Below are 21,192 nucleotides of genomic sequence, written 5' to 3'. Positions count from 1 at the left end.
GTTACCAATAAGACTACATATTTGTAATTTATCTAATCTCTATATTTGTTGAGGAAGTCCTTGTGGAAGTCTTCAATCTTGCTGCAGAAACCATCAAAGAGGTTTTCCTCAGGGAGGAAGGTGGATCTAAAGTGCCATGTACCGGCTTCCTGTCCGAAACCACTGCCGGGAACAACACACACACCAGTAGCATCTAACATGGCCATTGAGTAGAATGCATCAGGAGCCATCTTGGCTTCCTTGGCGGCCTCGACAGCCTTTTGAGGGATGGTGATGCGAGGGAAAAGGTACATAGCACCTTCAGCAGCATTGCAGGTAATACCCTCAAGGGAATTGAAGCAGCTAGCCAACTTGATGGCTCTGCGCTGAAGAGATTGGAATATACCGTCGATCTCACTCTTGTACTTGGCATAAGAGGCATCACCTTCAACAGGAGGGTTGGTCATCAAATCAACCATGATCTGACCGGAAACATTGGGGCACAAGGAGATGGAAGAGATTTTGTAGAGCTGTTCCAAGACACCTTCGTCAATGTTGACACACTCAAAGTAGCCACCACGGCGACCACATTCACCAATCATACCCTTGGAAGTAGAGTGGAAAGAAACGAGTTCTTGATCCTTGTACTTCTCGCCCATAGACAAGAGCACCTTTTTGAAACTGTGGAAGGGACGCTCCTTGGGCATGTAAATATTGGTCTGGTAAACCTCGTCGGCCAATAAAAGCAAACGCTCCTTGTGACAAAAGTCGATGATTTCGCGAATATTTTGCTCAGACAAACACTGTCCGGTAGGGTTTCCAGGGTTAATGATTACGAGAGCGCGAACATCTTTACCAGCCTTGCGTCCTTCCTCAATTGACTTTTTCAAGTCTTCGGTACTCAAACCCCAGTTCTCTTCTTCGTTCAGATAGTAAGGGATAGGTGCGGCATCAACGAGGGAGATGGTGGCGGAGTAAAGAGGGTACTGAGGAATGGGAATCATGATGCCAACTGAGGTGTTCTGAGTCAGAATCTGGATCATGGTCTGTACACCCGAAGAAGCGCCCTGAGTCAAGAAGATGTGCTCAGGATTGGCAGAGTAGCCATCGCGACTCTCAATAAACTTGGCAACATTTTCGCGGATAAATGGAATACCCTTAGAGTGAGAGTAGGCGCCAATACTACCAATGTTTTTCAATAGAACCTCTGCACGAGCAATTGCGTCGGCAGGATACAACTTGGACAAGAGTTCGCGGTTCTCGGGTGCCAATAGCTCAGGGTTCTCGCATAGAGAAGAGACCTAAAAAAAAGAGAAAGAAATAAAAAGAAAATTGTTTTAGAATTTTCTGAACTTTGCCTTCTATCTCTCTCATATTCTACACTTGTAAGCTTACCTGACGGAAAAATGTAATGGGCTTCTGGTTCAATTGTTGAGGATTGCCAATGTTGCAAAAGACAACCTTATCAAAGTTCAGCTTTTTACCAGCCTTGAGCTCCTATTAAAGAAACGTTTGAATCCCGAGCCACAAAAAAAAAGTGCCGTTAACCGTGATCCTTACTGCACTCAATGCCTCAGCACGAATAGGAAGAGCACCTCTGACAGCATACTCAACGTTCTTAATAAGAGGGTGCATTGTCTCGGTGGTGAGGACCTTTGCTGGGGAATTTTAAGACATTTTGAGTTTTGGCGATTATAGATTATTCTCATTCCAAAGATCGGCTTGTTTTCTCGTCATTGTTGTTGTTGCTTTGCCTACCTGAAGAGTATCTGACTGCTACACATGAAATGAGTTGGCGTGTCTTTTGTTGGACATTCGCTTGGGCAATTCTGTGCAAGGTTCGCAACATACTATTAGAATATAGAGCGAAAGAGGGGAAGAGAGTGAAAGAGAAAGAGAGGGTTTGGGTAAAGTCAAAATTTAATTTTACATGTCTGACTTACTCGGACACGTAAAAAAAAAAGTGAAAAAAAAACACAAGTCAACTAGATCCTGGGAAAATCTGGGGAAAGATTAACGTATTTTCACTCATCATTAATCACAAAATGTATATAAATTTTTGACATATTTATCAAATACAATCTTTGTCTATGTGAACCAATCATATTCGAGAAAATTCTGTTGTCGAAATATCCCGATCTCTACAGTGTTTCTACTTGAAATTGAGATGCCATTATAGGTCAAAAATGAAGTTACGCATTGAAAAAATATCCATTTTTCCCCGTAGTGTGATCGTGGAATTTCAGGTACGTCAAAAACGAAAAGAAGTGTTTTTTGTTCCTAAAAATCTGTTTTCTAATATTGCCTGTCTTTATTATTTTTTTATTAGCCTTCAGTCTATTCTTACTTTTCCTTTTTCTTAATTCAAAGGTTTCAAAAGGAAGTGTATTTTGCATGCAACATATAATAAAAAACCAATACATTATGAATGAAATGGTATCAGGCTTTAAAATCAATCTCACTCATTCTAACTTTTCTTTTCCTTTTTCTCATAAACTATTGGACATTTTTGGAATGTATTTAATATACTGTATACATATTTGTGCCATGTTACCATCCAAATAATCCCTATCTACACTTTTTTTTATAAAAAAGAAAGTTAATTTTCTGAATAATAAGCTATTCTTCATTGTTAACAGTGTTTGCTTGGCTTACAGATACTTGCTCATATATTTATATGGATATGTACACACACACACACACACAATTGGTTTTATTCTTATTCTTATCAAAAATTATGAGTTTATATTAGTATAGTATCAAACTATTACACGGTAGTTATAATAAGCTTTCGAATTGTAAATTATATATTATTACTAGTCAATAACATAATCAATTACAGCTTGTTTCCAAGCAACTATTAACGGAATCTTTTTGATAAAAGCAACCAACTTTCTTGGAGTGTTTGGGACTTCTATAGTAGCATCTACTACTCTGTACATATTATCTTCATATTTTACAAGTTTTTCAAAGAAGATTGTGTGCCCTAATGAAGATAAGTTTAGTATAAGATATATTAAAGCTAATTATGGTATAGTATTACCGTAAAATCGAATGCAGAACAGTGATTCAGTTTTCGTTTCCGTCATGATTTTCGCCATATTGAAGTATAATTTTTTAATATCATTCGAATTTTTGTGGAGAGACGTATGATCATTAATTCCCCCAGAGAATTCAACGAGTGCAGGGCAGATCGTCTTGTTTCCAACTTTGAATAAAATCCCGTCAAATTTAGTTCTATCGGTCAAATAAAACTCTCTTTCCAGCCATCCGAGTTCGATGACATCGTTATTCGAGAGGAACAGCTGGTTTACTATATATATAATTAGGTAGCTTGCAGCTGTCCTCTCAAGCATAACATTATTGAACGGGTTTTGAGGTGAGCTCATGATATCCAAGCTATAAATGCGTGGATTATTAACATGTAAATATAAGCAAGATGACAATTAAAAGGTTCATTCTTATACTACTTACAAATAACGCGTTGTCACTTCTATAAACCCAAAGTCGCTGTGAGCTATTAGGTCAAAGTCTTCGTGAAATACGGTCTGGTGTAAGGTCTTTCGTAAGGCTTGAACGGACCATGTAGTTTCACAAAGCTCTGTAATTAAATTTTTGGCATAAAGAGACAATTGGACTGCTTTGGTTTTAGTTGCTTCGATTATGACATCCAGACGCTCTTTAGAAGTCTCTGCTTCTAGTATATCCAAGGTTGTTAGTGAAGACAAGTCAATTATATTCAATTTGCCAACTCTATACAGTTTACAGTATTAGTCCTGTAATGAATGATTATGTTAATTGCTGACAAGCATTTACTCATCGGATGCAAGGTTGGCAGTTTGTGATAAAACTGTATTTATATCACAGGTTTTATCACTTTCGTCTGTGCTATCTTCTAAATCTTTTACTTTTCCCACAGTTTCTATGCTTTCAGGTGTTTCGTCAGCAATGTGAGCCTAAGTAATTAATAGAATCAACGCGTTATTGATTACTACTATTTTTTGTACTGCTGTTAATTAATGGATTACCTTTTTGGCAAGGCGTCGTATATTATTATTTGTAAGTTTATTTAATTGTACTATGGTCTCTTGGTTTTCTTTGCGCAGCGTTTTCTCTAAACTGTCACTGTCGTTTCTGACCTCCCAATACTGCTTATAGCTTCTTGAGAAGACTGTATCATGGTTATTTCGTGTCTAATAAAACCGATAAATCATCAGTATTTGTAAAAAATTATAAGCTATATATATACTAACGTCATACAGACTATTTGCCAATGTAGCAATCTTTGTTAATTTGTTGCTTTGGCCTGTTGATAGCTTTCTTAAGAGGTCGGAATAATGATAGTTTGTAGCACTCTGAGAGCCATCAAAAGCATCGGCAAATTTAAAATAGTCTATGCTTGGCTCAGTGACATTTAAAGTAGAGTTCAACCAGTTTTTGTATTTATAATCCTTCGAGATACCAGTTACTCTCATTTTTGCTTGCTTTTGCTTAGGCATGATTTTAATTTGAGAATATAGATGATGTTGAAAATATTGAAGCAGGTTATGAGAGGTGATAATACTGTTTAAGCGATTAGACCTGAATAAATTTGAGAATATTTGAGCTTAAGAGAGATTGGAAATCTTAGGGGACAGGGGTCTTTTGATTCTGGAGGCAAAGTGTTACACAAAAGAACATGAGTACACAACTCGCGAAGTGTATGTCTCCTTTTGGTAAAGTTCGGGAGATCACCGTTCATGAAACATATGTGTTTTCTGACGGTTCTGGCTATGTAGTCCTCGCCAATACCCCTACCGACGATGTGCCATCGGATTCTCTGATGTACCAAATTGCATACGGTAATACGCAAAAGATTCTTGGTAAGTGGCCTTCTGTGGCCTCCCACTGCACTTACTGTAAGGAAATGGGGCACAAAGTCGCAAAATGCACCAAACGCCCAGCCGAAACCCGAAGGTGTTTTGGATGCAACAATACTGGCCACCTGCAAGCCAATTGTCCGTACAATACTGATCCTTCCAAGACATCCAAAACGTTCAACAAGCACTCCCGCCACCCCAACCACAATTCGAAGCTTGATTGCCCCATCATCGCGGTTAAGCTTTTGATTCCCACTGAGCTCTCACTTATCTACGAAGGATCCGAGGCTTTTAAGCACAATCCTTGTCAACCTGCTTTGCGTGAGTTGGCTGAGCTGCCTCCCACAACGACCCCCTTTGCACTACGGACACCAACTGAGACGCCCACGTCCTCCGGCCCTCGTCCTCAAAGCTGTTCTGTTGACAATCCCACGCATGGCTGGGACGAAGAGATAGACGCCGAAATAATAACTAGCTTCATGGATAGAGATGAGGTTCGGGCTCTCAGACTCCAGACTGCCTCTCGCCACCCTCATCTTCGTTTTTCCCGGCCGACACGTCCAACAGGCCGCAATACATCTCTCTCCTCTTCGCTTCACTCGCCCACAAACCACAATTGCCCTCGTCGCAGAGACCAAAATTAACCAATAATTAAAATAGGCACTATGAACTGTAGAGGTCTACCCAAAGTCGAACACCCTGAATCACGCTCCTTTTTTATATGCCATTTACGCTCGGAGGGAATCGATATTTTAGCCCTGCAAGAGACCCATGCCTCATCATCTATGCTTCAATCTACCTTTGACCAACAACTTCGGTACTCTTCATCATTATGGTCTCCACACTGCGGTGTTGTATGCCTTTCCCCTCACATTATCTTCACTGACCCTCTATTTAGCCCATGTGGCAGGTGTATCACGACAACTATCACGCATGTGGATAATACTTTTTCTCCCTTTAGGATAGGCATCATCCATGCTCCAGCTTCTCAAACTCCACTTTATCGTTTTCTTACCTCTTTACTGTCCATTCCTGACCTCATCCCTCCCAATCCTTCAAGTTTTATTCTATTGGGCGATTTTAACCATGTAATTCGCTCACACTATGCTTTCGGAAGTCGTGCTCCAGCTGATTGGCTACAGTTTATAGATACCAATATGACTGACTGTATCACTCCTCCTGGCTAGCACTCGCAGCCTACGTCCCACCGCGCCCTGTCTTCCACCACCATTGACTACATCCTTGCGTCCTCAGACCTTCACCCTCGCACTACAGACCCACAAGTGAGTTATATTCATCAGAAATGGTCTGACCATTGCCTGGTTACCGTCAGTTTGTCCCTCCCTTCCACCAAGTCTTCTGGTAAGGGACTCTGGCGTGCTAACCCTCGCCTAACACAATCGCTTTCGTTCCGTACCGATCTCAACACTCTCCTCTCCACCCTCGTTCCTGCCCTTCGCGCTGATCTTTCTCCTCAAACCCAATGAGATTCGATTAAGCTCGAGGTCATTCGTTTCATTAAATGTTTCTCTCGCCACCTTCGGTCCTCTCTGAACGACCTGGAAGCACGCCTACAAAAACGACGAGACCGACTTATCCACCGTTTCCGCCACCAGCCTGCCCAGAACTTCCAACTCCCGATTGTGGAACGATTCTCGCAGCAAGTTCAACTTGAACGCGTCGAGATTATGGCTCTCAGGGCCGGGAAACACTGGCGGGAAAAGGGTGAGACTTCTGCAGGATACCTCAAACGCACTATCGCTATTCGCCAATCTCGCAAAGTCGTCGCTAGCGTCTACCACTCTGTTACAAACGACATTTGCACCACACCCGACACCATGACTGAGGCGGCGGCAGTCTTCTATGAAGCCTTGTACACTCCTGATACTATAGACAACTCTGCTGTGGATGATCTGCTTTCTCATTTGCCTTCAGATTTCCACTTGCCTGAACTTGCACATGACTATATGACTCGCCCATTCACTCTCGCCACAATTCGGTCAGGCGCTGCCCGTTCTCCCAGCTCTAGTAGCCTGGGCCCAGATGGTTTGCCGTATGAGATTCTCTGCCTCATTCTCGCCCATCCCGTGTGTCCCTCTCGGAATCGTTACTCCCTAACTGGAATACTTTCCTTCGTGCATATGATGTTACTGATTGGCATGATAGTACGCCACCTACCTCTATCCGATATCTTGGCTTTCCATTATTTTCCTCCAATTGCTTTTGACACTCTCTTCTTGCCCCGACTACAGGGTGGCCTTGGTGTCTTGGATCCTGGGATATAGCAATGTGCTCTCCAACTTCGCTGGCTGAAGCCCCTTATCCGTAATCCTCTATTGCCTCACGGTCTTTTTCCCCGATGGTTCTCCACTCTCCTTCGCTCCGACGTCCCTACCATTGATCCTCTTCTTCACCTACTCTTTCCGGACTGTCGTCCTCGCAACCATCGATCCCTTGATTCCCCGCTGCACCTGGTTCTGAAGGCTATGGATACTCTCCGCCGAAACTTTGACAGAGTGGTGCTCAACCTTTCCATTTGTCTCATCCTGCCTTTTTATTCTATGCTATCCAGTCTGCCCTCTCACCCTCCGTATCGACCTGCTTGGCGTGATTTGCGAATCCACTATCTATACAAAATCGAGTCCAATTTGGATATACTCACACCCATCGTTCCCTCTCGTCCTCTACACCGTTCTGTCACACTTTACCGCATCCTCAACAGACTTTGCGATCATACAATGGTCCTGCATCCCATTCTCTTTCGAGCATGCATTCCTTCTTTTGTACTGGAATTCCACCAGTCAGACCTTCCTATTCGCGACGGGTCGTCCATTGATCTTCAGGCACTTATGTCAGCTCAACTTCCCGGTCAGACCTGGTCCCGGCTCACAACCCGCTCTTACCGCTCTGCCTGTTCCCATCAACTTTCTGATGCTCGCCTCATCCACCCTCCTCTTGTCCCACGACAACTTCGCTCCTTGTGGTCTTTTTCCCTCCATCTCCGGGCTCGGAATGTCTGGTTTCGTGGATTGCACAATAAGCTCTCGCGCCGAGCACTTCTGTACCACATCATTCCCTCCACCGTCTCTTCTCTTCTCTTCTCTCCACTATTTTCCAGGGGTCCTCGAGACGCAAGAACATTTTCTTCTTGGTTGTCCGTTAAAATCCGCTGTGTGGACAGGCATTTGGTTGGAATTCTTTGACACCTTCCCTCCCCCCTCTGTCCTCTCGAGCGCTTTCCAATCCTTTGTCTTTTCCCCCATGCTTAACCCTGATATCCCTGCTTCCTCCATCTTTGACGTAACTATCATTGTTTTTTTGGGATCACAACTGGACTTTCCACTTTAACTCTGCCCCTTTCCTTCCCTTTGCGGTGCTCCAGATTGCACGCGTCAATTTCTCCCCTCTGCTATGAACTAGAGCTGGAATCTCCATACGCATCCTCCGTTTAAAACAAAAACAAAAACAAAAAACAACCGTAAAATCCAAAAGCCAAAAATATCATATAATTCACAAAACCTTTCAAACAAATATTTTGATTTTCTCTTTTCTTATTCAATCAGAGACCTTTAATAAAAGCCTGAGCTTTTCATTGGCTCCATAAAAAAAATTGTATTAGGTATTTATTTCAAAAATCATGGAATTTCGCATCCTGTCACATATGGGAATCGGGCATTATTTTGCAGTGTAGCGTAAGGAATATTATGTAAATGCGGGTAGATGTTACTGTCAGGGGAAAGGGCGGGTCAACTGTTTGTGCTTTTGAAGAAACGTACGTATGAAAAGTGTATAATAAGAATGGTAATAAAAATGTGTTAAAATGAAGTATAGAACGAGAAATTAAATAGCCGTAATAAAATATAAGCAAAGCGAGAAAAAAGAAAATTGGAATATAGATGGATAAAATAATGCAAGAGTTACCAGTATGTTCTGGAGATGTGGATGAAAGTAAGTTATAATGAAAAGATTACCGAGCCAAATCTACACAAGTATAATTAGTGTTGTAAGCAACATGCTTAATCGAGAGAAGTGAGCAGACAGGAAAGTTAATTATACTTCAATCTTGAAAAAAGAATACAATATAAATTAATAGCAAGCTTTATCAAATTCAATTAGTATTTTAATTATCTTACATAATACGACTAAAAATAAAATATGGGGATGGAAGACTCTCTGCATCCACATCCAATTGTTGAAAAGAAGGATGTAGGACGACATCAATCTTCAATTATGTTAAAGGATAGTGCAAAACCTAATCCACATAAAGGAAGATTGACTTGGCAGAGGGAACGAATTGGCTTCAAACTATTATCCGTGTTGAAGGTGTATAATTTTATAGCCTCTCCATTGTCTTCCAGCAGTAGTAGCTCTGCATCCACATCCAATTGTTGAAAAGAAGGATGTAGGACGACATCAATCTTCAATTATGTTAAAGGATAGTGCAAAACCTAATCCACATAAAGGAAGATTGACTTGGCAGAGGGAACGAATTGGCTTCAAACTATTATCCGTGTTGAAGGTATATAATTTTATAGCCTCTCCGGTAACCGCTGCTTCCCAAAAGATATTCAGACAGTTATACTATAATATTAAAAGGTCAGTATAGGAATCAGGTTTTACACATGTTGTCCGTTAACTTACCCAAAAAGAAACTGAATGAAGTGAATAAATCAGACGTGAGATTCCACATCATGATAGTAAAAACAATAATTATAATGACGGAACCAACTCAATGTTTTGTATTTGATATCATCACAAAATCATGTGAGAAATAAGTTGCGCCCTCAAACAATTGGTGTAGACAGACTAGAAGCTCAAAAAAGGGCAAAAAAAGAGCAAAATTAAAGCCATATCATTGGGCGAGAGCTTTAACTAATTTTGCCCTTTTTTTAATCGACTCTAATTAGCTAGTTTTCTTCCATTGCCACTAAGATTGAGAAGAGAAGCATTTTTTATGAAGAATATATCCCATATGATGAGAAGTCTAGAAAAACTAGCAATAAAGGGTTCTCACTTAATGAGATAGACGGGATTATATGCACAATTTTATCTAATATGTATTTTGAACTAATTTTGAACTTTTTTTGAACTTTTAGTCTGTCCACACCAATTGTCTTGTCCAAGTACCTAGCGCCCTTGCCAGCCTTTCTTCCTTGTCCTGTTCTGCCTATATTTTCTATCAAGCTACTCAATATTCATGAAACAGTAATGTAGGATAAGTACTTTCTGATACTTTTTCATGTAGCAAAAACAGAACCAAAAAACATATAAAAAATAATTCAGGTTTTCTTGCCTCTCTCTTTGCCTCTCTTTACCTCTCTTTACCTATTTTTACCTCTCTTTACTCGTTTCCATCTTTCTTTTACCCACATTTACCTGCAGTTACCTATATTTTTTGGCCAAATGACATTCGATTATCTTACATGCTTCTCCTTGTATCTTTTTAATATATCTTTTCTTTATTCTTTGTGTTCTTTATTCTTTTGTTGAGACACTTGTCAAAACATTTAGCATAATGGGAAACAAAGCTTTATAAGTCACTTAAATATAAAATATCCCAATCCTCACCAATTCTATTAATAATTCTTTTTTCAGGAACTTTTTTCGCTTAATTTTGCTCTTGAAAACAGACCAGAACTGTTCAATTAGATTCAGTTCGGGGGAATATGGAGGAAGATAAACATACGGCTATCCTTGAAAAGTGATGTACTTGCCTATGTTAGTTGAGCTATGAATAGAAACATTATCCATGAGAAAATAGTATTTCTTCCTTTCTGGATACTTTTCCATTTCATAAAGAGTGGCCTTTATAAAGCTCAAATAATTTCCTGTTTCTGTTCCTATTCTATAACCATCAGCTTAGCGTCCAAGTTTTCTCTTTTTAATTCGTTTTGGAACCCTCAAACTAATGTTAATTAAGCCAGTGGCAGATATGGAACCTAAAATCGATGCTGCACTTGTTTTCGTTGTGGGTATTGTAGATATTGCAAGAAATCCCTTCTTTGCCCAAGCTATATCCTGTTTCAATTGATATTAAAGCCTGATTCATCAAGATAGACGCAACTTATTGTTAAATCCAAGTCAATTTTCCCCCACTTTCGTACCCAATCGTGTCTTGGTTTAATTCTTTCCTTTGCTATTTCTTTCTACAGATCAAATTATTACATGGTAGTTATAATAAGCTTTTGAATTGTAAATTATATATTATTACTAGTCAATAACATAATCAATTACAGCTTGTTTCCAAGCAACTATTAACGGAATCTTTTTGATAAAAGCAACCAACTTTCTTGGAGTGTTTGGGACTTCTATAGTAGCATCTACTACTCTGTACATATTATCTTCATATTTTACAAGTTTTTCAAAGAAGATTGTGTGCCCTAATGAAGATAAGTTTAGTATAAGATATATTAAAGCTAATTATGGTATAGTATTACCGTAAAATCGAATGCAGAACAGTGATTCAGTTTTCGTTTCCGTCATGATTTTCGCCATATTGAAGTATAATTTTTTAATATCATTCGAATTTTTGTGGAGAGACGTATGATCATTAATTCCCCCAGAGAATTCAACGAGTGCAGGGCAGATCGTCTTGTTTCCAACTTTGAATAAAATCCCGTCAAATTTAGTTCTATCGGTCAAATAAAACTCTCTTTCCAGCCATCCGAGTTCGATGACATCGTTATTCGAGAGGAACAGCTGGTTTACTATATATATAATTAGGTAGCTTGCAGCTGTCCTCTCAAGCATAACATTATTGAACGGGTTTTGAGGTGAGCTCATGATATCCAAGCTATAAATGCGTGGATTATTAACATGTAAATATAAGCAAGATGACAATTAAAAGGTTCATTCTTATACTACTTACAAATAACGCGTTGTCACTTCTATAAACCCAAAGTCGCTGTGAGCTATTAGGTCAAAGTCTTCGTGAAATACGGTCTGGTGTAAGGTCTTTCGTAAGGCTTGAACGGACCATGTAGTTTCACAAAGCTCTGTAATTAAATTTTTGGCATAAAGAGACAATTGGACTGCTTTGGTTTTAGTTGCTTCGATTATGACATCCAGACGCTCTTTAGAAGTCTCTGCTTCTAGTATATCCAAGGTTGTTAGTGAAGACAAGTCAATTATATTCAATTTGCCAACTCTATACAGTTTACAGTATTAGTCCTGTAATGAATGATTATGTTAATTGCTGACAAGCATTTACTCATCGGATGCAAGGTTGGCAGTTTGTGATAAAACTGTATTTATATCACAGGTTTTATCACTTTCGTCTGTGCTATCTTCTAAATCTTTTACTTTTCCCACAGTTTCTATGCTTTCAGGTGTTTCGTCAGCAATGTGAGCCTAAGTAATTAATAGAATCAACGCGTTATTGATTACTACTATTTTTTGTACTGCTGTTAATTAATGGATTACCTTTTTGGCAAGGCGTCGTATATTATTATTTGTAAGTTTATTTAATTGTACTATGGTCTCTTGGTTTTCTTTGCGCAGCGTTTTCTCTAAACTGTCACTGTCGTTTCTGACCTCCCAATACTGCTTATAGCTTCTTGAGAAGACTGTATCATGGTTATTTCGTGTCTAATAAAACGCTAATATTAGGAGGACAACATTGTCTGATGGGGCACTACCTTTTCTGACGGGAAACGAAGTTTTGATTTTACCGAACCACAAATCGTGGCTTGCTGTTCGGTATCGAATACTTATATCTTGTCCTCAAGGATTCATACTTATCATAATAGAAATACTTTAATATAAAGTAGGTTAATAGCTTTGGCTAAGTATAAAATCATCTTCTTAAATATGTAATCGCTGATGTTAGGTGGATGGCGTTTCCTGGCGGGAGTCGACATTTTGATTCTACTAGACTACAAACCGTGGCATTTTTTGGTGGCATGGAATACCTCTATATGGTTCCTAAGGGTACAGAATATTCTTATGAAGACATTATTTTGTGCTTTGAAAAAAGAGTAGATTGGGATTGCTTACCACTTGGTGCTGTCATACTCTGGGAATATAAGTAGATAAAAGAAAGAGAAAGACATGATATGCGTAAGAAGGCCAATAAATAGTAAAGTTTTCAGCAATATTGCGTCACACTTTAATGACAACAGCTCATAATGTTCTGCATAACTGGTTATTGGTATGGTGTATTTGTGACTAATCATTATTTCTTTGTTGTCAAGTCTTGATTTAGGACTACTAATTGATTATACAGGATTTTACTTTTGCATGAGACAGTACTTTATTATGAAGTTGACCAAATACAGGCTGTAAATCTTACAAGAACGAGAGTTAGGTGTCTGGGGAGAGATATATAAACACACAAAGTGTGGAGACAAGGTAGTAAGCTAATATGTACAGAGGGGGGAGGAAAAGTAAAAAATACAGAGAGAGAGGAAGGGAACTTAAAAGAAGAAACAAAGAGAAGGAGCAATACGAGAAAAAGTAGAAGTTAGACAGTAGAAAAAGTATAAGAGTTAAAGAGCTAGTCTAGGAGATTGGAGAATTGAAAGAGAAATTGAAGCAATGTGTTCACAGAAACAACTATGTTGGCCGGAAAGAAAGGCAACTTTTCAGGACACGCTGTTTTACCCTGAAGGATTAAAGATACTGGGTCACGGACAGGTAGTCGCGATTAATGAGTCCGGTTAGATAGAAGCATCGTGCCCAACCAGGAAATATCGTCCCCGTAAGATTGCTGATTCTTTGTGAGACCACTGATGGTAATGAATGATTCGATTTGGAATAATCGTATGACTAAGGTTATCAAACGTAACTTGACTTGGAGGAGTGGATACATGCTGTATTATGATACACCTATTAATTAGCATTTTTTTTTGTTATTTCCAATACTGGCTGTAAAATAGGCGCATTTAGATCGAGAGAAAATTCCACGACTACCTAATCCAAGGATCTTACCAAAATTATAAAGCAGACAGCATAAATACATTTACTGGATTAGAAACGGGATTAACCAAACTAATATTCACCCCAAGCTACTCGTAAGAAAATAAAGAAAGTGTAGCCTTTAATTCAAACAGCAACAACAATAACAACAAATCTAAAGCTTAGTTTAGTTTAAGACATTATTTAACCTGATCAGTACGAATATTGCCAAAGAAAACAGCAGTAAGTGAATAAGAATTGGGAACACAAGGAATTCTCACAAGGGAAAAACCATAAAAAGATCAAAATGAAACAGATACACAGCATGTATATATATATATATATATATAATTGAAAGCAAATCCGACCAAGCATTTGAGGAAAGAAAAGGTTAATAAATCTATTTAACAACCAACAATCGCTCCAAACTTATATTATAACGCACACAACCTATATCCGAAACTGTGTGAATACAAAAAAGACTCACGCTTGAAATAACCGTTATGTCACTTTAAGCATTAATAAAGCAAGAGGGAATTCTGTATTGCTTAAAATTCATGATAATATGTTTGTTTTACTATACTAAGAAAAAAAAGACGACTTTAGCAAGGTTTTCCGAGGTTTGATGGTTGTTTTAAGGTTGGTTTTTTATTAAACGCTATTTTCTCTCCTTTATATATAGCTCAAAAAATACATCTTCCCAGTATAAAGAAGAAAAGTACGTTGCTATACAAATAAGATACTAAGTACCAGAGAGCAAAGATGGATAAATAATATTAACACAACCATGTGAAACGAGGAAAGAAAGTCAAAATACACTTCTACGCACAGCCCTAGGTACATTAAAGAAATGCATTCCTAGACATGCATTATTTTGATACAGGGTATAATGAATCAAGAGCTTTGTACGATTCTCGGAGTACATATATATGTAAAACAGAGCACTTTTGATTATGATAATGATAATGACGATACTTATAATAAAGATTTTGTGAAAACATTATTGCCAGATATCAAGTATGCATTTATAATTTTAAAAATGTTTTCAAGGTTCTCTTTTTGGGTGCATTAGGAGAAAGCATTATGAATGCTAGTTTCTTCGAATGTTTAAAGAAATACGGTGGGTACAAAAAAAAAGATCTTGCAAGGGAAATCAACCCAAATAAATCCAATACCATCGACTGATCAAACCACTAGGCAGTGTTCAAAGATTGATGTCTCATACTCAGCCATGGTGTTTATATCTCAAGTCAGACTTGTCTTTAATAAATTAAATCGACAATGGAAAGATTAATTGGATGAATTATATATATATATATAAGACGCTTAATTACCGTATTACTATTTTTTTGAAACACGATATTTTCAATATTTGTACTCCTCATATTTCAAAAAAAAAATTGGCATTCGTTTTTCTTTCTCTTTAAGGTAAATTTGAAGATACACCAAGTACGGCATTGGGAAATTTAAAGTACAGTGTTTCTACTTTAAACGCAGTCAGTAGACTGGTGTTGAAAAAAAAATCAGTGGGTGTAATAAACTTTTTGTACCGGGTATACAACCATTTTGTATTGACGTCAAAAATAAATAAATAAATAAAGAAGTAAGTAAATGATCCATAGACCATATCTTAAGTATATATTCATATATGTACTCTGTACGTCGTACTATGAAGGAATAAGAATAGTGTATTAATGGTATGTACTTATGTTATTTGCTTATACTCATTCTTGCAGAAGCCCATTATTATCAGTGCCAAAAGATTGTATTTAGGTACTTTTTGCGCTCTTGTTAAATTGATATATTAAAGTACTGAACAAAGAATTCATGTGTAAAATAAATTTATATATATCGGAGCCCTAGAGCAGAAGAAAGACATGCTGGAAAGACACAAACAAGGGGCTCCTTTGATGTGTGCTGTATATGTATCGAGTAAAAATAGAATGTGATTTATAAAACCATTCCTATAAAAAGTAGGTGATTAAGAGAATAAGGGGAATCAAAATGAAATGGTGTTATGGTTGATTTATAAGTACAATCACTGCAAAACATATAGATCTTGCTTGGGTCAATATATGGCATATTTACATTAAATTCTATTACTGCCTTGTCCGTGCCCATTGACATGATACTTGATTATATTATTGAATACATATATATATGTATATATGTATATATAAATAATAAAAGGCGGGCTTGGCTTCGGCGTGAATTGTCAAATCCATGTTCCGGTAGGGCCGTAGTACGAGAGACGAATTTAGTGCCTCGCCATTCCTCTCCAGGTTTTTTAGTCTTTTCACCCTGCTCAGCCCTTCCCTATTCTCCCTTCTTTTCTCTTCCTTTTTTTCATTTTTTTTTTCATTACCGAATAATTTCAACTTTCTTTTCTTTTCCATTTATTGATTAACCTTTTTCTTTGACAACTATGGGAGAGAACCTCGATCAAGATGTTAGCGCTGCGATCCTACGCCTTCAGAATAAGCCAGAGATTCCGCGTATAGATTACACTCTCTACAAAATGGAAGATGGAAGTGTAGCAAATACACAAGAGAGAGTCATCAAAGGCAAACAACACATATATGACAGGCTTATTGAAAATATTTGTCTCTAAATATTATTTTTATTTCTTCTTTACAGATGTTCCTCCACCTGCTGTGTCCATCCCGACAGACGAGGAATTCTGGAGTAAAGAACGTCCTGGATTGCCCAATCTCGCCTTCCTTAAAGATCACTTTTATCGTGAAGGTCGCCTTTCTGCTGAACAAGCCTTGTATATCCTTGAGAAAGGTACCGAGATCTTGAAAACAGAACCCAATCTTTTGGAAGTCGATGCGCCAGTCACAGGTAAATATATATATATACTTTCTTAAAAAAGAAAAGAAAAAAGCACGTATGCACATAACAAGCATGCGACATAATGCACGTGGGTAAAATGAGCCTGACAATATGTGCTCATAGTGTGTGGTGATGTTCATGGCCAATACTATGACTTGATGAAGCTGTTTGAGGTCGGAGGTGATCCAGCAAACACCACATATCTCTTCTTGGGTGATTACGTCGACAGAGGATATTTCTCAATCGAGGCAAGTCTGAAATGATGACATTTTCTTAGATAAAGAAGATTAATGGAACATGTGCCTACAGTGTGTCCTATATTTGTGGACATTGAAGATGTGGTACCCCAAGAGTCTGTTTTTGCTTCGTGGCAACCATGAATGCAGACATTTGACAGACTACTTTACATTCAAGATCGAATGTAAGACTTGACTACTGCTACTGCTACTATTATTATTATTATTACTATCATTATTACTAGAAAAGAAATTTTAAGAGATTAGTGGGAATATCATGAGTTGAGCTTTGTTTGAATGGTGATTGCTAGGTAGACACAAGTATACCGAGAGAGTTTATGACACCTGCATGGACTCCTTCTGCTCCCTCCCCTTGGGTGCAGTTATGAATAAGCAATTTTTGTGTATTCACGGTGGTCTCTCTCCTGATCTCCACACCCTCGACGACTTTAAAACCGTAAGTTTATCGAATCAATTATGTAGTCTGGTCCCAGATTAATATTAATAAAAAATCATAATCATAATCATAATCATAATCATAATCATTTATATATAAAGATTGACCGGTTTCGTGAACCTCCCACTCATGGTCTGATGTGTGATCTCTTGTGGGCAGATCCTTTGGAAGATTTTGGCCAAGAGTCGAGCAATGAACTCTTTGTCCACAATCATGTCAGAGGCTGTTCGTACTTCTTCAGTTATGCCGCTACATGTGCATTCTTGGAACGTAACAACCTGTTGTCCATAATCAGAGCACACGAAGCACAAGATGCTGGGTAAACATAAAGAAATGGAAAGATAAAGAGATAAAGAGATGAAGAGATAGATATATTTTGTGGGCTACATAACGACTAAGAAGAAGTAACTGAAAAATGGGGTATTTATGTTTTTTTTTATTGTTATTAGTTACCGGATGTACAGAAAGAGCAGAGCTACATCTTTCCCAGCTGTCATGACTATCTTCTCGGCACCAAACTATCTCGATGTTTATAATAACAAGGCTGCTGTTCTTAAATACGAAAACAACGTTATGAACATTCGTCAGTTCAACTGCACCCCTCATCCTTACTGGCTTCCCAACTTTATGGACGTATTCACCTGGAGTTTGCCATTTGTGGGTGAAAAGAGTGAGTTTGATATATATATATGTGTGTGTGTATGTATGCATATGTATAACTAACCTTTTACATTAGTCACTGATATGCTTATTGCCATTCTCAACATCTGCAGCAAGGAGGAGCTTGCACAGGACGCACACACACTTTCACTCGAAGAGAAGCCTTCAACTGCGGCTTCTGTAGACGAGACAGAGCTACGTCGCCAGACTATTCGTAGCAAGATCTTGGCAGTTGGAAAGATTTCGCGAGTATTTTCTGTGCTTCGCGAGAACTCGGAGCGCGTTATGGAGCTCAAATCCCTTGCACCCGGAGGAAAGCTTCCTTTGGGAACATTGGCCCTTGGTGCAGAGGGTATCAAGTCTGGTAATACTATATACATATTGTAGTGATGTAAATCAATCGTTATTAATTCTTTTCGATTTTACAATTGCTTTACTTTTTTTTATAGCTATTACAACATTCGAAGATGCCAAACGCTCAGATTTGGAGAACGAACGTTTACCACCTACTCGTGAGATGAAGGAAGCACTGAGAAAAGAGGAAACTGACAGTAAGATCAGAGATGCTGTAGAAGAAGATGATGAAGCATTGAAAGAAGTAGCAGATGCCATTGTTAGTGATACAGATTAAAGATTGACCTGTGTATATTATATATATATATGTATGCGTACGGTTATGTATAATGTGTGTGCAGCATGAATGTTTTATTTTCCTCTTTTCTTTATGCTGCACTATCTGTATATGATTTATCTATTTCCTACCAACTTTTTTTTGAATTCAATAAACCGATCAAATGATAATATCTTCTTTTTTGGGAGGGTGTTGTACATATACATATATACACGTATTTAAATAAAGAAAAGTAAATAAAGAATTCAATATATATAATTATATAATTATATTGTATAAAGGATTATGTTAAAGACTATAAGCTTAAACTATTACACATAGAGAAAAGGTAGGCTAATAGGCTGGTGGATTAAAAAGTATTGAGAATAACCCGGAGAAAAATGATAATTTGTATCGTAACCATCCGATTTACCAATCAAGTTCTGGTAGTACTTTAACATTCACACCATCAACAGACTGAAGATAAAAGTTTTCTCTTTTGACGGCCAGAAGAAGGGAGGTTCCATTTGGTGGGCTGACAGCTCCAGGAGGAACGACAAACTTAAAGACGGTTTCTGTAAGAGGTCCAGCTCCTAGCATCACCTTTCGGTCGTTCTCAAAAAATATAGCAACTGTGTCCTTTGGTGGGCGTTTTTGACTAAAAGTCTTTTAGATAATTATGGATGTCTACATTAGTTTTTTTTTGTTTTTTTTTGGCTGTGTTTTGTGTCTCAAAATAAATACATATAGACACATACTACATTGACATGCTGCCCAACTCTCCATACAGTGTTTTCAGTAGGGTAGACAATACTACCTAGACATGTGCAATTCCAAGGATTTTATTTTTGTATAAAAGAAAAGTCAGACTTTCGGTTCAACAACCTACAGCTGATCAATTTGCTACTTACTAGTTTCTTGTTGGGATACTGAGTCTCCAATCAATAGAAAGAAAACTGATAAAAGAAAGTATGGGAGCAACATTAAGGGATGTGTGTAAGAGAACTAAGAAATAAGAAATAAATAAAAACCATCGATCTGCCCTATCCCATGGTTTTTATAAGGAATAAACTCAAACTTTCACCTAGGACTTGAGAATGTAAGACATTGTGACATATTTGCCCGATTACTAAATGGTGAATTTTTTTTTAAAATTATCATTTTTATTTTGGGTTCAATATCATCGGTGTGAGCTGTATTTGTTTGTATCTATGTATCTATGTATCTATGTGTAAATAAATTTTTTATATATATATGTGTGTAGAAGATTTGAAGGTTTTGTGGTTCTTATATTATCGGCACATAATTGTATTGGGTTGGTTTCAAAACTAAGAAAGAAAAAACAGAAGTCTTGATATTTTGGTTGGTTTTTTTGTTGTTGTTGTTGTTGTTAAAAAGTGGTTATGAATATTATTATTAATAATAATAGTAATAACATATATATATATATATATATATTTAAGGTCCCTGTGCCAAGTGTCTCTTGCTTGTTTCTAGTTGATTATACATATACAGTTCTCTTTTTTGCAGGGCCTGAAGGTTTTCGAATCTTGACAGTTTCACCAAGAACTTGCCACAAATATCTATTCCGGCGAAAAACACCCAGTAGAGACACGGAATCTTTGGAAACAAGTGATGGCATTTCAGTTGGTAGCATAAAAGTGAAGTTTCCTTGCTGGGCGGGACCACCACCCAAAGTTATAGAGCGATCTTCGTCAAAGAAGAATGTGACGGTATCAGCAGAAGTAAAGTTTGTGGTGTCAAAGAGGACACTTTGGTAGCTCCCCGTGTACCAAATAGCGTCTTTAGTAGGTTTAATAAAGCTCCCGGCTATATTAGAGTTATTAGTTTTTTTTTTCTCTTTCTATTTGTTGGACAGATGATATATATATATATATATATAAAGTTACCTTGAGCAGATCCTGTAAAGCCAAGTATGCCAATATAGAATAATATTAAACTTAAAGTCTTCATTTTGGAGTCAACAAAAGGGTACAAAAGAAAAGCGATTTGTAATGTAGAAAAGAGATAGATAGATATCTTATTCCCTCGCCAGATCAGTACCTTTATATACTATGTGCTCGGTGCGGAAGAATGAGATGCTAGTGGTATCCGTGACTGTCTTGATGTTGAGAAATATATATATATCGGGCTTCCTACATGATCCATCATATGCGGAAGTGTCGTTAAAGAATAAAGGTCAGAGATACTTTATTTTTTTTTGTTCGAGCGGTAGTATAAGGTATAGAATATGATCTCTATAAAAATAGGATGGTATCGTAATTATTATTAGTGGCAGTGGTAGTGACTATTTCTCGGTCTATTACACAAAGAACAAAAATAAACAAAAATGGGGAATTCATGTAGTGTTTCTAGGTTACTGCATTACAAAAGAACAATAGTCTGTTTCTTGCTTATTATAGATGTTTCCAATTATTCAACATCATAAATAAAATATCTGATTATCTTAACCAATCCAAGCTAAATTCTCGTGTGTAGTTTTTGTATTTTAGTTGATTTCTATGCGAACCTTTGAAGGTATCGTAATATATATATATATAAATCAATCAAATGAATTACACCAATTATCATCTGAACGGAATCCCAAAAACTACTATATATCTAATTTTATTTTTATTTTATTTTTAAAAAAAAATAGCT

At 37.6% G+C, this 21,192-nt stretch overlaps 8 protein-coding genes across 8 annotated transcripts; 4 read left to right on the top strand and 4 right to left on the bottom strand.

Annotated features, from left to right (window-relative positions):
* Positions 1–32: 32 nt before the first annotated feature.
* PHYBLDRAFT_184403 (hypothetical protein) lies at positions 33–1,851 on the bottom strand (the record flags this gene model as incomplete). Its single annotated transcript, XM_018438929.1, has 4 exons — positions 1,738–1,851; positions 1,540–1,637; positions 1,375–1,476; positions 33–1,280 (listed from the first exon to the last, which is right to left on the bottom strand). Exons 1-4 carry the CDS (start codon positions 1,826–1,828, stop codon positions 33–35), a joined length of 1,539 nt encoding a protein of 512 aa, XP_018298718.1. The 5' UTR covers positions 1,829–1,851.
* A 944-nt stretch (positions 1,852–2,795) lies between these two features.
* Positions 2,796–4,478, bottom strand: PHYBLDRAFT_161319 (hypothetical protein; the record flags this gene model as incomplete). The annotated part of the gene is made up of 6 exons (XM_018434379.1): positions 2,796–2,965; positions 3,023–3,378; positions 3,454–3,732; positions 3,796–3,935; positions 4,008–4,172; positions 4,233–4,478. 6 exons carry the CDS (start codon positions 4,476–4,478, stop codon positions 2,796–2,798), a joined length of 1,356 nt encoding a protein of 451 aa, XP_018298717.1.
* A 179-nt stretch (positions 4,479–4,657) lies between these two features.
* Positions 4,658–8,041, top strand: PHYBLDRAFT_138223 (CCHC-type zinc finger transcription factor; the record flags this gene model as incomplete). The annotated part of the gene is made up of 5 exons (XM_018429954.1): positions 4,658–5,462; positions 5,499–5,926; positions 6,026–6,251; positions 6,327–7,003; positions 7,124–8,041. The coding sequence occupies 5 exons, from the start codon at positions 4,658–4,660 to the stop codon at positions 8,039–8,041; spliced, it is 3,054 nt and encodes a 1,017-aa protein (XP_018298716.1).
* Positions 8,042–8,746: 705 nt separating this feature from the next.
* Positions 8,747–10,869, top strand: PHYBLDRAFT_161316 (hypothetical protein; the record flags this gene model as incomplete). The annotated part of the gene is made up of 5 exons (XM_018434378.1): positions 8,747–8,786; positions 9,007–9,044; positions 9,178–9,434; positions 9,935–10,043; positions 10,759–10,869. The coding sequence occupies 5 exons, from the start codon at positions 8,747–8,749 to the stop codon at positions 10,867–10,869; spliced, it is 555 nt and encodes a 184-aa protein (XP_018298715.1).
* A 179-nt stretch (positions 10,870–11,048) lies between these two features.
* On the bottom strand, positions 11,049–12,697 carry PHYBLDRAFT_138222 (hypothetical protein; the record flags this gene model as incomplete). Its single annotated transcript, XM_018429953.1, has 6 exons — positions 11,049–11,218; positions 11,276–11,631; positions 11,707–11,985; positions 12,049–12,188; positions 12,261–12,425; positions 12,593–12,697. 6 exons carry the CDS (start codon positions 12,695–12,697, stop codon positions 11,049–11,051), a joined length of 1,215 nt encoding a protein of 404 aa, XP_018298714.1.
* Positions 12,698–13,373: 676 nt separating this feature from the next.
* PHYBLDRAFT_61730 (hypothetical protein) lies at positions 13,374–14,918 on the top strand (the record flags this gene model as incomplete). Its single annotated transcript, XM_018440849.1, has 6 exons — positions 13,374–13,472; positions 13,725–13,849; positions 13,951–13,976; positions 14,321–14,372; positions 14,416–14,451; positions 14,720–14,918. The coding sequence occupies 6 exons, from the start codon at positions 13,374–13,376 to the stop codon at positions 14,916–14,918; spliced, it is 537 nt and encodes a 178-aa protein (XP_018298713.1).
* Positions 14,919–16,080: 1,162 nt separating this feature from the next.
* PHYBLDRAFT_178702 (calcineurin catalytic A subunit) lies at positions 16,081–18,727 on the top strand. Its single transcript, XM_018438030.1, has 9 exons — positions 16,081–16,297; positions 16,371–16,577; positions 16,692–16,816; positions 16,878–16,989; positions 17,116–17,261; positions 17,363–17,580; positions 17,711–17,931; positions 17,998–18,285; positions 18,371–18,727. Exons 1-9 carry the CDS (start codon positions 16,159–16,161, stop codon positions 18,550–18,552), a joined length of 1,638 nt encoding a protein of 545 aa, XP_018298712.1. The 5' UTR covers positions 16,081–16,158; the 3' UTR covers positions 18,553–18,727.
* A 1,305-nt stretch (positions 18,728–20,032) lies between these two features.
* On the bottom strand, positions 20,033–20,505 carry PHYBLDRAFT_61726 (hypothetical protein; the record flags this gene model as incomplete). Its single annotated transcript, XM_018440848.1, has 2 exons — positions 20,033–20,361; positions 20,442–20,505. 2 exons carry the CDS (start codon positions 20,503–20,505, stop codon positions 20,033–20,035), a joined length of 393 nt encoding a protein of 130 aa, XP_018298711.1.
* Positions 20,506–21,192: the final 687 nt, after the last annotated feature.

The sequence above is a fragment of the Phycomyces blakesleeanus genome (assembly GCF_001638985.1).
Source record: "Phycomyces blakesleeanus NRRL 1555(-) unplaced genomic scaffold PHYBLscaffold_1, whole genome shotgun sequence".
Taxonomy (NCBI): Eukaryota; Fungi; Mucoromycota; class Mucoromycetes; order Mucorales; family Phycomycetaceae; genus Phycomyces; species Phycomyces blakesleeanus.
This window is presented reverse-complemented; position numbering and strand designations above follow the sequence as displayed.

Excerpts from the sequence above, each read along its gene's own strand:
- PHYBLDRAFT_178702 (XM_018438030.1), top strand. The coding sequence starts at position 16,159 with ATGGGAGAGAACCTCGATCAAGATGTTAGCGCTGCGATCCTACGCCTT. Across the intron at positions 17,262-17,362 it reads CCCTCGACGACTTTAAAACC|ATTGACCGGTTTCGTGAACC; the intron begins GTAAGTTTATCG and ends TTATATATAAAG. Across the intron at positions 18,286-18,370 it reads TGCAGAGGGTATCAAGTCTG|CTATTACAACATTCGAAGAT; the intron begins GTAATACTATAT and ends TTTTTTTTATAG.